Raw genomic sequence first — 12,448 nt, 5'->3', positions numbered from 1 at the left:
GTCGTTAAGCACAAACGTTAATTTCAACAGCACAAATGAGCACAAACGTAGCACAAACGAATGAGACCAGTTTGGAGTGATTTGGACATGGAGGGGGGGCTGGTGACGTCACGCGTATGAAAAAGAATCGGTTATATTTAAAAAACCATAAAAGCACAAACGTTAATTTCAACAGCACAAACGAGCACAAACGTAGCACAAACGAACGAGACCAGTTTGGAGTGATTTGGACGTGGAGGGGGGGCTGGTGACGTCACGCGTATGAAAAAGATCCAGTTATAGCCTAATTTAAAAACCATAAAAGCACAAACGTTAATTTTCACAGCACAAACGAGCACAAACGTAGCACAAACGAATGAGACCAGTTTGGAGTGATTTAGACATGGAGGGGGGGCTGGTGACGTCACGCGTATGAAAAAGAATCGGTTATATTTAAAAAACCATAAAAGCACAAACATTAATTTCAACAGCACAAACGAGCACAAACGTAGCACAAACGAACGAGACCAGTTTGGAGTGATTTGGACGTGGAGGGGGGGCTGGTGATGTCACGCGTGTGAAAAATTAAACGACTGTAACTTTACAAAGCAAGTGATTGAAGCGTTCATTTTAACAGCACAAACGAGCACAAACGTAGCACAAACGAATGAGACTACTTTGGAGAAATTTGGACGTGGAGGGGGGGCTGCGTGACGTCACCGGTCAGAAAATGCATTTTTAAATTACTCAAAAGCCTTAATAGCACAAACGAAAATATTTGCAGCACAAACGGGCACAAACCCAGCACAAACGAACTGCAGTGTTATTTCAGCATTTTGGGTATGAGGGGGGGCCAGCTTCACGCAGGTGATAACATCAGTGGTTGTGTGCTAAAGCACTGCGCGGAACAGCTGGGTGGTGTTTTTCAGACCCTGTTCCAAAGCTCCCTCGACAGTTGTTCAGTCCCACAGTTATGGAAACACTCAACAATCATTCCAATTCCCAAGAAGAGTATGGCCAAGTCACTCAATGATTTCAGACCGGTGGCCCTCACCTCCCTCGTGATGAAAGCTATGGAGAGGATTATTAAACACCATATAATAAAAATTACCAACTCGCAGATGGATCCTCTCCAATTCGCTTACCGCACGAGTAAAGGCCTTGACGATGCCAAGGTTTTCATCATGGATACAGTACACAAACATCTGGAAGATCCAAACACTTCAGCCAGACTTCTGTTTGCAGACTTTTCCTCTGCCTTCAACACCCTCCAGCCTCACATCCTGGCCCACAAACTCTCATCCCACTTTCAGTTGGAGGACCAGCTTCTTCTATGGTTACTGGACTTTCTAACACAGAACACAAAGAGTACTTGTAAATAATGTCCACTCTAATCTACAATATACTTCAACTGGCTCTCCACAAGGCTGTGTCCTTTCTCCACTGCTTTTCATCTTATACACCAATGACTGCAGATCCACTCAACCTAATTCTCTTCTGATCAAATACACAGATGACATAGTTCTCTACATGCTTTCAGGCTCATCACAGTCTCACTGTCCAGCCCTCCAGGAGTTTGTTGACTGGTGTGACAACTCATGCCTCGAGCTGAATGTCAGCAAAACCAAGGAGATGGTGATAACATTCTCCAAAAAACAGCTTGTTCTGACACCATCGGTCACCACCTCTGTCCATGGCATGTCGAACTGGTGGAGGAGTACAAATATCTGGGTACCATCTTTGACAGCCACCTGAATTTCTCAGCTAACACAGAAGAGATTCTCAAAAAATGTCATCAGAGACAGTACCTCCTCAGAAAGCTCAACTCCTTTGGCGTGAAAAAAGAGATCATGCAAACTTTTTATTACTCCTTCATTGAGAGTATCACCACCTTCTCAATCATCTGCTGGTTCTACTCAATCAGCCTCCAGAACAGGAACCGCCTGCAGAGGAACACCACGATATGTGGAGAAATCATTGGACTGCCACTCAGGAATCTGTCTGTAGTAAATGACCATTTAACACAGAGGTTGGCATACCAGATCACCCAGGACCCAGGGCGACCTTTGAGCCCAGAGCTGTCCAACTCCTCAACACACAGCCCTTCCAATCAAAAACTTCCCCACACCATCAGACTGACTGATAGCGGACTTACACCAACTCTGACATTACGTACATAGACATACATACACGTACACGCACGTACGCACACACACACACACACACGTACACACTCACACAATGCACTGCTACCTCACTGTAACTGTAAATTGTAAGTACCAGAACACTTATATTTATCATATTTATCATATTGACCTACGTTGTATTTATTTCTTATGTTACTGCTGCTCTGTGTGACCCTCAATTGCCCCCCTGGGATGAATAAAATCTAATCTAATTAATATTCATTCACTCACACACAGACTTACTATCTCTTCATACACACACACACACACACACAAACACTCTAGAGCAGTGGAGGTGCGTTCTCTGGTGTGACAAGTCGCGCTTCTACATCTGGCAATCTGATGGCCACGTCTGGGTTTGGCAGTTTCCAGGAGAACGGTACTTGTCTGACTGCATTGTGCCAAGTTTGGTGGTGGTGGTGGGGGGTTATGGTTTGGTGGTGGTGGTGGTGGAGGGTTATGGTTTGGTGGTGGTGGGTTATGGTTTGGTGGTGGTGGTGGTGGGTTATGGTTTGGTGGTGGTGGTGGGGGGTTATAGTTTGGTGGTGGTGGTGGTGGAGGGTTATAGTTTGGTGGTGGTGGTGGTGGAGGGTTATGGTTTGGTGGTGGTGGTGGTGGTGGGTTATGGTTTGGTGATGGTGGTGGGGGGTTATGGTTTGGTGGTGGTGGTGGGGGGTTATGGTTTGGTGGTGGTGGTGGGGGGTTATGGTTTGGTGGTGGTGGTGGTGGTGGGTTATGGTTTGGTGGTGGTGGGTGGTTATGGTTTGGTGGTGGTGGTGGTGGTGGGTTATGGTTTGGTGGTGGTGGTGGTGGGTTATGGTTTGGTGGTGGTGGGGGGTTATGGTTTGGTGGTGGTGGTGGTGGGGGGTTATGGTTTGGTGATGGTGGTGGAGGGTTATGGTTTGGTGGTGGTGGTGGTAGTGATGGGACATCTGAAGCTAGGCTTCGAAGCGTGTACCGAGTAAAAAGGGGCGTGTCCGATGAAGCCCCGCTTCGGAGCTTGTGTCATATTGAGCAAAATCACGTGACCAGCAACAAACGAGGCCTCGCATTACATCGGCCACGTCATTGCTTCATTTTGCGTATCGTTTTTCTAAATAAAAGCGCTATGAACCCTGTTGCTTCGTGTTGTTGTAGGTGGTTAAATTTAAAATCTGGAACGTTCTAAATTCTTTTTGTTTGATCAGGATGTACATCAGATTCACACATCAAAAACAGACTAAAACCATTGGAAGAGGCAAACCTTATTTGTAATGTTAAAAACATTTTACATTTGGCAGACGCCCTTATCCAGAGCGACTTACATTTTATCTCATTTTTATATAAGTGAACAATTGAGGGTTAAGGGGCACCTCAGTCATGGCCTCAGGCCTGGGGATCGAACCCACGACCCTCCGATTACAAGCTCAGTTCCCTAACCACTTCCCTTCCCTAACCACCAGGTCATGACTGCCAAACCAGATCTAGAAGCCCCAAGAAGCAATTATTTTAAACACATTCTGTTTTTTTAAAAAATCAGTTTCTAACTCCAAATATTCTGTCACTCAACAATCACTCAATTCCCAACATAGTAAAGTACAACATATCTTCATTGTCAAATACGTTCATGACATACAAGAAAACCCAACACAACCACTAATGGTCAAGGATTAGATTGGCTACAAATCATTTTAATAATTAAAACATGACAATTAAGTATGATTTAAATGATTCTCCTGTTACTAAACAAGAGTTTGATGGAAACTTTGTGACAATATTGCATTTACACATTTTTGAAAGTATGATCCAACTGAATGACGAGGCTGTTACAGTTTCACCAGCAGATGTCACTAGTGAGTGATGAATGAAGCCTCGAGTAATGAACCTTTTTGCAAAGCAAAGGGTTGGAAAGCTTCATTGCTTCAAGAGGCTTCATTTGCCCATCACTAGGTGGTGGTGGTGGGTTATGGTTTGGTGATGGTGGTGGGGGGTTATGGTTTGGTGGTGGTGGTGGGGGGTTATGGTTTGGTGGTGGTGGTGGGGGGTTATGGTTTGGTGGTGGTGGTGGTGGAGGGTTATGGTTTGGTGGTGGTGGTGGTGGTGGGTTATGGTTTGGTGGTGGTGGGTGGTTATGGTTTGGTGGTGGTGGTGGTGGTGGGTTATGGTTTGGTGGTGGTGGGTTATGGTTTGGTGGTGGTGGTGGTGGTGGGGGGTTATGGTTTGGTGGTGGTGGTGGTGGGGGGTTATGGTTTGGTGGTGGTGGTGGTGGGTGGTTATGGTTTGGTGATGGTGGTGGTGGGTTATGGTTTGGTGGTGGTGGTGGGGGGTTATGGTTTGGTGATGGTGGTGGTGGGTTATGGTTTGGTGGTGGTGGTGGGGGGTTATGGTTTGGTGATGGTGGTGGGTGGTTATGGTTTGGTGGTGGTGGGGGGTGGTTATGGTTTGGTGGTGGTGGGGGGTTATGGTTTGGTGGTGGTGGTGGGGGGTTATGGTTTGGGGTTGTTTTTCAGGAGAGAGTTGTTGTTTCGGTCATGTTGTCTCGTCTCGTCTCGTCATGGTGCGTCTCAGCAAGTAGGCCTATAAACATTTTTTGTTGTTGCTTTTTAAACCCCGTTACTTGAACCTTTACATATAATTTTTTTGCTGTTGTGTGGCAAATTGTTTTTTATACAATTTGCAAATTTGCAGTTCCAAAAGAACAAAACAACAAAACCTCCCCATCACCGCAAACTACTTTTTCCTACACATACATACTAGGCATGGCACGGTTTTTGTGAACGAACCGAACCGTACGGTTCGCTTGTCATGGCGCGGGGCGTGTGTAAACCGTACAGGATCCACGGTTTTTTTTTTCTCCAGACGTTCGAAATTCGCATTATAGCCAAATGCTCGTATGTCACCACGTGGTTCTCATTCGTGCCAAAGAAGCGAAAGCGAAGGTTTGTGGTGGCGTGGACAAACATGGCAAGTGGGAGTGGAGAAGGCAGGCTGCCTAGGCCAGAGATGAAGGATGCCCCAGCGTTGTTTAAATCAGGTGTGTGGGATCATTTCGGATTCCCCGTCACATACGATGATACTGGCAATAAAAACGTGGATCGAACTGTTACAATATGCAAGCATTGCAAAACCCGCATTGCGTACGCTAGTGGAAACACTTCCAATATGACCGGCCATTTACGAAGACATCACCCAAGTGTGTCAGTAGAGGGGAGGAGAGCTTTATTATTATTATTATGTATTATGTATTATTATGTAATGCTTTGCTAAAGGCAGCACTGTGTAATGTCATAGAAGTGTAGTGCTATGGTAGTAAAATCTTTTCAGCGACTATTCCACTGGTGTAACGGCGTGTATTATGGGGCTAAGATAAAAAAAAAAAGGAAAAAAAAACAAGAACCGTACAAAACCGTAAACTGTAGACCTCAAACCGTGATACACACCAAACCGTGAATTTTGTGATCCGTGCCACCCCTAATACATACAAAAAGAAACTACACAAAACTTACCTAATATGACCTGACACGACCCCAACACCTCCAGCCTGGTAAAGACAGCTCAGCAGACCTTTTTCTTCATGTGGAAGCTTAAAGCAGCCGACGTAGAAGAGCTGCTTCACTGCCATGCACTGTAAAAGGCTCCATGGATGCATATTGTAAAGATGATAAAACTGTATGGAAGAATATTGTATTTGTTCAAAAAGATTATGTTTTAAAAAAGACTTCATTTTAGAGGCTATGGCTCTTTCAAACAGCATAGCTAAAGGGGGGTTAGGGATTGGGTGGTGGGTTGAAGGGTGGCTGTTGTCTGTCTTACCGCATCTGACCCCCACACTGACCTATGATGGTATGAGTCTCACACACAAGGAAAAAAAAGACACACTTATAGGTACATATTATTCTCCATGGTTTTGTGTGTGTTAGTGTGATTGTGTGATCATGACTGCAGTAGAGGACTGTGTCCTCCACATGTCTTACAGCTTCTGGACACCAGGACACGGACACACACACACACACACACACACACATTACTGTACATATGAGTCACCATGGTTGTGTTTTAGTGTGAGTGTGTGTTCTCCCTATGTCTTCCAGCATCTGACCTGCTGGACACACACATATGACCTGAACACACACAAGCATGCCTGAAATGGAGACACATCACACACTCACTCCTGACCTGTACACACAGTACACAAATGTTGGCTGTTGATGCCAATACTATGCAGACTGATTTAACATGTTTCATGTCCTTCCAATATGACAATGCATTTTCCATCAAGAAAATTTAGATGTATGTATCTGTCTGTATCTCTATTCACAAAGCAGACAAATACAGGTCAGGATGTTAAGAGGGAGGAGGTGTTTGTACAGTGTCAGATATGTGATGGAGTAGTAAGCCCTAACTGCATGTGTGCTGATAGAAGCAGAACCTGTAAGGTGCAGGTGGGCGAGTTTTGTAGGCTTCACACAGGAAAGGTTGCAGGCAGAAAAGACATCAGGAAAACGAGAGGAAGTTGCCAGGTGAGGACCACAAGCCCCTTATCAATGGTTTCCTGTAACATCTGGGGAACATGTGTGCTCATATTATTTGCTGTTCTGCCTGTGTGTTATGTTTCTTCCCTAGAAAACCTCGGTTTTTGTTTCTTTCTCCACCCAATGAACTGATTATAAAATATTTGTCACGGTGAGGCGGCCCCCTACCGGTCACCTCCGTCCACAGCGGGTGGTGGTGGTGTTGTTTTGTTGAGTTGTGTGCATCCCTCAGATGGGCGGAGCCCGTGATCCGTCTCATCTGAGGGTCGTTTGTTTGTCTATATATGTCTTGTCTTTGTACCAGTTGACCGCTGGTCATTATATCCTTCATTTGGAACTATGTCACGGGTTTTTGGTTTGAGCACTTTCAATTAAACCATCCTCTTTCCCTGAAACTTGGCGTGATCGCTTCCATTTTATTTCGCACTCCCTGCCCGTCACAATAATTAAAAAATTCTGGCTTGTCTTGTGCCTTCTGTGCTCAAATTAGCAAGGAGAAATTAAAACTTTTGTCTTGCTTTGTCAGTACCATTTGGGAAAGCTTTTTCTCTGCATCTCTGTCCTGCTAACACACACCCCATGTTCCATGTGTTCAAAATTATTAATTTCCGCATGTGTGTACGTGTGTGGGGGTGAAACATTGGTGTGGCTGTGTTTGTGTGCTCAGCTGCAAGTTTAAGGATTTTTCTCTACAGTCTGTCTGACTGCAGTTTTACAGAGGAAAGTGGTGCTGCTCTGTATTCAGCTCTGAGGTCAAACCCCTCATCACAACTGTGAGAGCTGAATCCAAACTTCGATACCCCAGAACACTCAGGATTTTAGCAACTCTGGAGGATCCACATTCTACAATGAAGTGAGTTACTGACTTTCTGTCTCTCTTACTTACCCACACACACACACACACACACACACACACACACACACACACACACACAAAACCCGCTATTTGCTACTTCAATCAATCAATCCTTTCTCTCTCCGATACACCATCATTGTATTAAAATAACTCACTGTCAAAATTGGACGTCCTCATCTATTGGCTGAACCAGTTTAATCCAGTTTGAATTGTGTAAGTCAGACTCTGCATTTCCACACATTGAGTATCTGGTTTTAGCTAACAGAATGAACTTATTTAAATGTTAACTTGAAGGGTTAACACATTTACATTCTTAGTTTCTGTAATAAAAAAGTTTATTCAAATTACATAATTATAATTTATAAAAGAACAGTGGTTCAGAAGGACACAAATGCTATGCTGAGTGACATTTATTAAGGGCAAAACCATTGTGTCAAGATCAAATATCTGACTAACAAGTGAGTGTAAATATACAAAGCGTTCAGACATTCAGTGCATTTTTTCCCAACGTGCAGGTGTATTTGTGGGATCGTTATTGTTGCTTGATTATTTTCTGCATTTATTTTGGAACATTTCCTTTTTTTAACCATGGGCCCAAAGAAAGTTAATACCAAGATCTGTGCTGAAAAGAAGAAAAGGAGGATGACCATAGATTTAAAGCACAAAATCATCGAAAAACACGAGTGAGGTGCGTATTGATGACTTGGCAAGGAAGTATGATCGTAGTTCTTCTACAATCTGTACGATTTTGAAGCAGAATGAGTCCATAAGGCTGTAACGCCTTTACGATCATGTTGAAGCTCTGCCCATGATTCAGTTCAATACTTTGATTTGACATATGATCAAAGTAAGTTATGAGCTAGCTCACAGAATGAATAAATTCATTAATCAACTGCCATGTGTCTATTTGATCTTGTTGGGTACACAACACAGTAAAGATTCACTTTCTATCTATATAATTCACCTAGTTCACCTTAACCACCATCATTGTTACCGGGCAAGCCAGATGGAGACAGAAACAGGTAACACATGGCAAAACATGGTGTGGGAACAGCATTGCTACAGGAGAGGAAACTGACATCTCAGTGTAGCATCTCTGTTAGTTGCAAGTTGTAAGGATTACAGTTAAGCATATTAAAAAAATATATAAATTTAATGTTCACTGATGTTAAAACCAAAGTATTCAAATGTTTCCACAAATGAATGAGAAAAACTACTTTAAAATGTTTAACATGCAGATTTCAAAGCACTTCACCTAGACCATGTAACATGTAGTGGATACATACTGTATGTTAGTTTATGGATTATGAACGGGGCACCATACTGATTGCTCAGGAACCAGTATTGTGATAACGGAGATAGGTGGAATATGGTTTAATCAGTCTCATTTAACAAAGGGTTAAGTTCTGATTCCACGCAGTGACCTAATATCATCAATCAAAATATGTATTTACCACCGTGACCAGATTAATGAACAAATATAACAATTTATTAAATGGTGAATATGACAATTGATATAAAGGATAGCATATGGAATGATTTGGCTCAAAGTGAAACTAAACCTATACGTGAATCTACTAATCTAACCAGATATATAATAGTAACAACAAAGAATAGAACATTAAACAACAACAGCAAATAATCAGCAATTATTGACGTTCATTGAATTCAAATGGATTATAGAGGTTTTAGAAAGAAAGTAGGACAGTATGAAGAGAAGATCCGGGCATAGGTTACTAGTAACAGCTATTGCTAAGTCGGACTCTGGGAGGTAGAGATATAATTGGTAGTTAACAGACGGAACTGGCAACCCCAAAACAGCACGTGAACTCTGTGTCTTACTGTGACGTAGCCCGGCACGTCCGTGCGTGTGTCCGGGGGAGGAAGGCGTGTCCACCGACGCGCATTCAATGTTCGTTCACTCCTGAGGTGGCTGGGTCAGCGGAGTCTGTCTTTCAAGATGGCTCGAAGCGCGGAGACCTAGCAGTGACGTCACAGTCGTGGCTGGAGGGTAGCAGTTCACTTGAGGAGATGTACTTCGAAGTTAAACTAAAGTTAATTTCTATCGGCCAAACAGAAATAACTCCAATTTAAGTAAGAAAGGAAGATGAGCTTGACTTTAAAACGATGAAAACAAAAGTAAGTTTGACGATGACACAGACTAAATAAAACACTTTCTCAAGAAATAAATTATAACGAAGATCTTCTAGAGGTTGGACAAAGTTCGAACTTAATTGCGGCCTCTTAGCATCACTCCAACTCTTAGATTCACTTCTCGAGGGACACCTTTTAAGCAACATTTATGGGCATGACTGTAGTTCCCCATGAGTTGCTATTCTGGTGATCATTGGACTCTGATTCCTGAATATGCATAATCTCTGCCCGGACAGGAGGTAATCCGAGAAAGGAGAGAGAGGGAAGAAGGGAGAGAAGGGGGGTTTGTGACCCTGCCCGTCTCTCAGAGATTTAGTTAATGGGAGACAAAAGCAGACTATTACAATTTCAAGACAATTGGAATTCTCTTATTCCTAAATAAATTGATTTGTATGCTCTGCCTAAATAAGTATTAATTTGATTCCACCAGCCTATACCTTGAGCCATTCTTAATTTCCACTCCTGGACACTGAATGACACAAAATGCACAGACAGGTATGATAATGAGGTCACAAAAACACATATGAACCTGGTTACATTTGGTAAGTGACACAACTTAATACATGTACTGTATATGTATATGCCTACTATAGCACATTACATGTTGATACTCGGATAGATATATAAATCTTAATTAGACATTACACTGGACTACAAGTGTATTGATAGATCTCAAATAATGTAGCACATGGATATGAGAATATGTAGGTCTCTATGACCTTAACACACAGAACTTAATGAGCATGCATATCTAAACAGCAGAACACACAAGAATATATGCATGCATGCCTTCACAATACAATTCAAAGCTACAAAGATAGGTGTATCTAACTACTGAAATTATAGTAATACATGGATATGCATCAATGTGGTGTGATTATATAACCACAGAGATTCTGATAACATTACTTAATGCTGAATACATGAAAGATCACGATTGGTTTCTTTATATCAACCACAGATCACATAATGTCCAATTCAGAGGTACTCTGTCCTGGTGCCTGAAGGCTGGGAATATTGGTTCCATGCATACCTGTCCTTTCCTTGGGTGAAAGATAGTCATGTTTGGTGTCTCTAGACTGCATTCGCCGAGCTGGTTCCTGTAGGCTGAATTCCAATCCCGTGTACAGTTCAGATTTGGAGTTACAAGGATTTCTGAAATATTGCATCTTTAGTTCTGGGTCTTAACACAAGAATTCAAGGTGTTATAAAATGGGGTCAAACCTTGGGGAATCAGATAGGCCTGTGATTTAGGCTTATGAGTGTAGACATTTCCTGCTCTCTGTGCTCTGTGCCCTCCTGAGAAGGGTTGATTCTGGCCAGAGCACGTTAAGGGTCTTTGTTTTACTCTCAGACGATCAGATAAGTTAAGTCTTCCTAAGCTTTTTGGAGAGGAGAGCCATTAGGAGTATGAATTCCTTGGTGATTGTTACCGAGCAAAGGACCAGTGTTTATGTTTACACACAATTAAAGAGCTGTAGATGGCTTAATCTTTTGCCTTCAACATTGGGTTGGGTAGTTGATAGCCGTCACTTTAGGATTAAGACTTCAAAAGGTATAAAAACAAAGGACAGAGGGGTTGGGCATGCAAAGGTGGGCAACCATCAACACTTTTGATGGTTGTCACATCAGGGGTTGATTGCATATTGTCAGACAGCAGACGAAGAATTTCCATAGAGACAAAGGGGTGAGATCTGAAAGAAGCATCTTTTCTCTCAGCCCTCATTATCCCTCCCTCCTCTCTGGACCTGTGTGTGTGTGTGTGTGTGTGTGTGTGTGTGTGTGCGTGCGTGTTTCACCCAATCATGGGGGACATGATGCTATAAATGCTGTCAGCATGCTTCCATACCACAAATGATCAAGATGGCAAAGCGATTCTCAGTTCAGACTGCCTTACAGCTGATATTGGAAGAGACAGAGGATGTTGATGGTGATTCAGAAGAAGAAATTTCAGGATCACATTTCTGAAATATCAGAGTCTGATAGTGATAATGAAAAGGAGGATGAGCAGCAGCCAGCTCCGTTAGCACCAGCCCGTGAGCAGCTAGCCATAGGACCAGCCTGTCAGCCAGCTCCAAAACACAAGCGTGCCCCAGAACCGGACCAGGATCAGCCAGCTCCGAAACGCAAGCGTGCCCCAGAACCGGACCAGGATCAGCCAGCTCCGAAACGCAAGCCTTCCCCAGAACCGGACCAGCGCCAGCCAGCTCTGAAACGCAAGCGTGCTTCAGGACCAACTCGCCAACAGCAAACCCCAAGACCAGACTGTCAGCAGCTTGCAAATGACAACATATGGTTGTCAAAAGATGGCAGAATAGAATGGTCTTCCTGCTCAAGAAAAGAACCCCCCTGCATGGCTGCTAATGTGATTCGGATGATACCAGGACCTACACGTTTGGCAGTCACTCATACGCAAGACATCAAGTCTACATTTGATTTTTTTTATGTCTTCCCCTATCAAGAAAATAATCCTGGATTGCACCAATTTAGAAGGAAGCAGAGTTTTTGGAGATAAATGGATGGTTCTGGATGAAACTGATTTGGATGCTTATTTTGTGAAATCAAACTGAGTGGCATCACAATGATTTCCACAATAAGCAGACAGCAAAACATTTACATTTACGGCATTTATGGCAACACGGTGGCCTGGTGGTTAGCACGTTTGCCTCTCAGCACTGAGGTCTTGGGTTCAAGTCCCTATCTGAGTGGAGTTTCCATGTTCTCCCTGTGTCTGTGTGGGTTTCCTCCAGGGTCTCTGGTTT

The 12,448-nt window shown here is 43.3% G+C and overlaps 1 protein-coding gene across 1 annotated transcript in view; it reads left to right on the top strand.

Annotated features, from left to right (window-relative positions):
- Nucleotides 1-8,403, top strand: part of LOC143481752 (NACHT, LRR and PYD domains-containing protein 3-like) — a 36,595-nt gene extending 28,192 nt beyond the window's left edge. The window contains 1 exon segment of the mRNA XM_076979893.1: nt 7,372-8,403. Within this exon segment, the coding sequence (XP_076836008.1) occupies nt 7,372-7,453 (82 nt within the window). The 3' untranslated portion in view covers nt 7,454-8,403.
- The last annotated feature ends 4,045 nt before the right edge of the window (nt 8,404-12,448 follow it).

Source organism: Brachyhypopomus gauderio, chromosome 18 (assembly GCF_052324685.1).
Source record: "Brachyhypopomus gauderio isolate BG-103 chromosome 18, BGAUD_0.2, whole genome shotgun sequence".
NCBI classification, from domain to species: domain Eukaryota; kingdom Metazoa; phylum Chordata; class Actinopteri; order Gymnotiformes; family Hypopomidae; genus Brachyhypopomus; species Brachyhypopomus gauderio.
This window is presented reverse-complemented; position numbering and strand designations above follow the sequence as displayed.